Source organism: Sinocyclocheilus grahami, unplaced genomic scaffold, assembly GCF_001515645.1.
Source record: "Sinocyclocheilus grahami isolate Dianchi unplaced genomic scaffold, SAMN03320097.WGS_v1.1 scaffold440.1, whole genome shotgun sequence".
NCBI lineage: Eukaryota > Metazoa > Chordata > Actinopteri > Cypriniformes > Cyprinidae > Sinocyclocheilus > Sinocyclocheilus grahami.
Genome location: NW_015505619.1, coordinates 1,510,685 through 1,515,645, shown reverse-complemented (window position 1 = coordinate 1,515,645; position 4,961 = coordinate 1,510,685). Strand labels below are relative to the sequence as shown.

Here is a 4,961-nt window from a genome sequence, read left to right as displayed (position 1 = left end):
ATATATATATATATATATATATATATATATATATATATATATATATATTGAATATTAAATATAAAATTAAAAGCTATAATTTTATAAAACTTTTCAAAGAATCCTGAAAAAAATGTGTCAGTAAAAATATAAAGCAGCTGTTTTCAACATTGCTAAAATAAACTGAAGTGTTAATGCAAATCAGAATATATTAGAATGATTTCTGAAAGATCATGCTGAAAATTCATCTTTGCATCACAAGAATAAATTACATTTTAAACTATATTGAATACACTTAAAGAAAACACTTATTTTAAATTGTAATAAAATGTCACAATATTAAAATTTTTATGTATTAAGAAACACATTTCAAGAAAAGAAAGCATAAGAAACTTATTTAAAAACATTACCAACCCTGACCCCGAACTTTTGAATATTAATACCTCATAATATTAAAGTATATGCTAAATTTCAGGTTAATGAGCTGTGTGAATAATGACTTTATGCATATGGTTTCCCAGAACCCCTAGTCACGGAGCCGAGGGCATGACCCCTCACGGTGGGATGACTCCTAAACCCTCGGTGGGTGTGACCCCAGGCAGGACCCCGCTGCGGGACAAGCTCAACATCAACACAGAGGAGGGTGGTGTGGACTACAGCGACCCGTCGTTTGCCAAACACTTGGTGCGTAACGCCCATAATAATGAGCCGGACTTTGTCTGAGATTTAAACTTTTTCTCAGTGAGTGAGTGCATTTACTGCGGTTGTGATGCATTTATTTAAGTGTTTTTGAGTCATGATGAGATGTTTTCTATCTGTTCCAGCAAAAGGAGTCCCGCGAGCAACTCCGGCTGGGCTTGATGTCTCTTCCGGTGCCCAGAAATGACTTCGAGATCGTTCTTCCCGAAAACGCTGAGAAAGAGCTGGAGGAAGCCGAGGTGGACGAGAGTTTCGTGGAGGATGCGGCCGAGATAGAGCTGCGTAAACATGTCAGTTAACCGGCGAACACTTTGGCCAATCAGCTTCTAATGCAGCTTTCTGAGATCTGTAAATACACGGATGTCGCTCAGGATCCAGAGGGTGCTGTGTTTAGCTTTCATATATTTGTTTTTGTTGTTATTTATCTTGTGTGATATTTCCACAGGCCGCCAGAGAGGCCGAGAGGGAGAAGGAGCTGCGTCAGAGACACACAGCAGTTCAGAGAGATTTACCAAGACCTTCAGAGGTGAAGACATACACACACATCCCGTCCATACTTAACTTATCTATCACAATCACTGTGCCCCAAAACTGTGCTATTTTGGTATTATTAATATACTGTTATAGTATTTATCAATTTATTTGTTTTTATTTTAGTTTTTTTGCTTGTAGCAATTTTTTTTAAACGTTTCTTTTTAGTGTTTATTACTTTTTCTGTTTTAGTAATGTACTTTAGTAACTTAAAGAACATTTTGAAAAATGTGCTTTGGTGACTACATTTAAAAAAAAAATGTTTTTGTGTAGTATTAATGTAGTTTTTGTTTTATTTCAATTAACAAATATTTTGAAATTATTTTTGTACATAACTGTCCCACATGTATTCAAATATTTTTTTTTTCCCCTAAATATTCCATTTAGTATTTTTATTTATATTTATTTATTTTATTTATAAATTTTTTTTCCCCCGTTTAGTAGCCAAGATAACATTTCTAATTTTCTTTCGTGTGTATATTCCATTTAGTATTTTTATTTATATTTATTTATTTTATTTATTAATTTTTTTTCCCCTGTTTAGTAGCCAAGATAACATTTCTCATTTTCTTTCGTGTGTGTGTGTGTGTGTGTAGAATTGTTTTTTTTTTTTTTCATTTCAGTTTTAACTATTTTTGTAGTTGTAGTTTTTGTTATCAGGAACATTTGTAATATGTAGTTTTAATGTACTATCAAAATGTATTGAGTTTGTTTTCAGTTTTAATTTTATTTTAGTTTAAATTGATAATTTTGTTGTGTTTATCGTTTTAACTAATTTGCATATACATTTCTATTTTTTTAAATTAATTTTTGTTTCAGGCTTAGTAGCTTAAACTTTCATTTAGTTGCCAAGGCAATATTTCTATTTATTTATTTTTTTCGTCTGTGTGTGTTTGTAATATTTCTTTTTATGTCAGGTTTATCTCAGTTTACACTGTATATATACTGTGTGTGTGTGTGTGTGTGTGTGTGTGTGTGTGTGTATATTTATATAGTTGTAGTTTAATAAAAAACACTCCCACATACTGGCATTTGAAAAACTTATATTACAGAGTAAAGTAATGTGGGGCAGAACTTGATTAGTTATTGCAATGTGTAAGAAAATCTGTTCTAGACTAGTTAAGGTGCTCATAGTCATTTTTCCAAGAAATTTTTTATAAGAAATAGTACATTTGTATAGTTTAAAGGGATGTACTCTACCATGAGATGAAGTCTAAACTAATGCTGCTGTATGTGTGTGTGTTCAGGTGAATGAGACGATACTCCGGCCTCATAATGTGGAGCCGCCGCTGACAGACCTGCAGCTGGCTGAAGAACTCATTAAGAAAGAAATTATCACCATGATCCACTTCGACTGTCTGCATCACCCCTTCAGCGACGCTCAGGCCAAGAAGGGGAAAGGAATGGGATCCAGCTCCAACAACGGCGAGCACATCGCTTTCCTGGAGAAAACCCCTTACGAAAAGGTGACGGAGGAAGAGCTCAAAAAGGTTTGCTGCTTTCAATTGTTAGACCCCCACTCTTTTTTCTTTTTTATCATGTAGGAAAATCTGAGAGGGATTTATTCTAAAATGATATGATTAAATTATACGTGGGAACACGCAGACGGCTGGAGAGGTCATTCAAATTCTGAGTGAATCTCTGGAGCTTTTGTTATTCTGCAGGTACAGGTTCAGTGTGACCTGGCAATTATTTAGAAGAGTGACATTTAGAAATGTCCAGGTCATATTTTTGCATAATGAATTTAAGAAAATTATGCCTATTTAGCACAGTTAAGATGCACTGTGGCTTTATTCCAAGTTAAGCGCATTTACTTCAATGTCATTACTTTTCAATAGGGCTTTTGATAGATTTTGATGATTCGAACAAATCTTCAAATTATTTCTTAAATTAATTGGATTTTAATAAATGCTAATTTCATTTTCTGTATGGGGAAAAATTATATTCTAATAAAAAAATAATAATAAAAAACAGGTCTGCCACAACAAATCAAATAAAATTGTGTAAAAAAAACAAAACACATTCAAAATAAAATCTAGATATATTGTAATATTCCATATTTTTGAAAAATGTAAAACCCCATAGTGGTTATTGTTAAGCCACTCCTGAACCACAGACAACGTCAGAGGCGTCTTACCTGGGCTAAGGAGAAGAGGCTAGCCTAATCAATAATAGTTATGTAACAAAAACATTTAAATATATTTTGTATATATTTTAATACTTAATATATTTAAGATGCACTGTGGCTTTATTCCAAGTTAAGCGCATTTACTTCAATGTCATTACTTTTCAATAGGGCTTTTGATAGATTTTGATGATTCGAACAAATCTTCAAATTATTTCTTAAATTAATTGGATTTTAATAAATGCTAATTTCATTTTCTGTATGGGGAAAAATTATATTCTAATAAAAAAATAATAATAAAAAACAGGTCTGCCACAACAAATCAAATAAAATTGTGTAAAAAAAACAAAACACATTCAAAATAAAATCTAGATATATTGTAATATTCCATATTTTTGAAAAATGTAAAACCCCATAGTGGTTATTGTTAAGCCACTCCTGAACCACAGACAACGTCAGTGGCGTCTTACCTGGGCTAAGGAGAAGAGGCTAGCCTAATCAATAATAGTTATGTAACAAAAACATTTAAATATAATTTGTATATATTTTAATACTTAATATATTAAAACAAAGTTCAAAACGCAGTGAATGACTTTTAAGAGCACTAAAATGAATTATAATTAACTTTCTTATACAGCTAATCAATAATAAACAATACGATTATGTAACAAAAACATTTAAATAAAATATAAATAAGTCCTATAATAAATAATACTCTTATATTTAATATATTTAAAAAATAAAAAACAGTGGATGACTTAAGAGCATTAAAATGAAATGGAATTATCTGTTTATTATACTAAAGCAATAGTACAAGTGATTTTACCAAAGCTATTGATTTTGTTTATTTTTATGATCAGTTAATCTGTTGATTTATTTCTTCAAATAATCAGATCTAAAGAAGGCATATTTATTTATTTTTTTAAATAATACTCTTATATTTAATATATTTAAAAAATAAAAAACAGTGGATGACTTAAGAGCATTAAAATGAAATGGAATTATCTGTTTATTATACTAAAGCAATAGTACAAGTGATTTTACCAAAGCTATTGATTTTGTTTATTTTTATGATCAGTTAATCTGTTGATTTATTTCTTCAAATAATCAGATCTAAAGAAGGCATATTTATTTATTTTTTTAAATTTATTGGGAAAAAATGGTGTTCCACATGTAATTGAAAATGAAATCCATTGTTGCAGCCCTGCTTTTTATTACAAATGAACAACGAATCAATACAATTATAATGAAGATAAATCATCAATACTGTAGTGCAAAAAGGTGCCATTCTCATTACTGTATTGTCAAAATGAAGACAAATTTACTTTACAAATTAATTATACAGTATTGCAGTACTGAAAATTAAGGTTAATTAGTTTAACGGTCAAAAATAATGGCACATTGCAAATTAATCTTATACTTAATTTTCTTTATACAGTTTTAATTTGGATTATGACCCGGATATTTCTGATATATTCAACCATGAAGTCTGTATGTGGAGCAGTTTGCTTCTATTCAGTTGATTTCGAACAAGAGCTTATTGCTTGCTGATAGATAAAGTGCATGGCACTTTAAATTCAAACCTGATGCATCCGCTGGCTCACTGTGTGTGTGTGTGTGTGTGTGT

The 4,961-nt window shown here is 30.7% G+C and overlaps 1 protein-coding gene across 1 annotated transcript in view; it reads left to right on the top strand.

Moving 5' to 3' along the window:
* Positions 1 to 2,768, top strand: part of LOC107552093 (cell division cycle 5-like protein) — an 11,854-nt gene extending 9,086 nt beyond the window's left edge. The window contains exons 9-12 of the mRNA XM_016233923.1: positions 501 to 663; positions 804 to 968; positions 1,124 to 1,204; positions 2,457 to 2,768. Coding sequence (XP_016089409.1) covers positions 501 to 663; positions 804 to 968; positions 1,124 to 1,204; positions 2,457 to 2,753 — 706 coding nt within the window. The 3' untranslated portion in view covers positions 2,754 to 2,768. The remainder of the gene's footprint in view (positions 1 to 500; positions 664 to 803; positions 969 to 1,123; positions 1,205 to 2,456) is intronic.
* Positions 2,769 to 4,961: the final 2,193 nt, after the last annotated feature.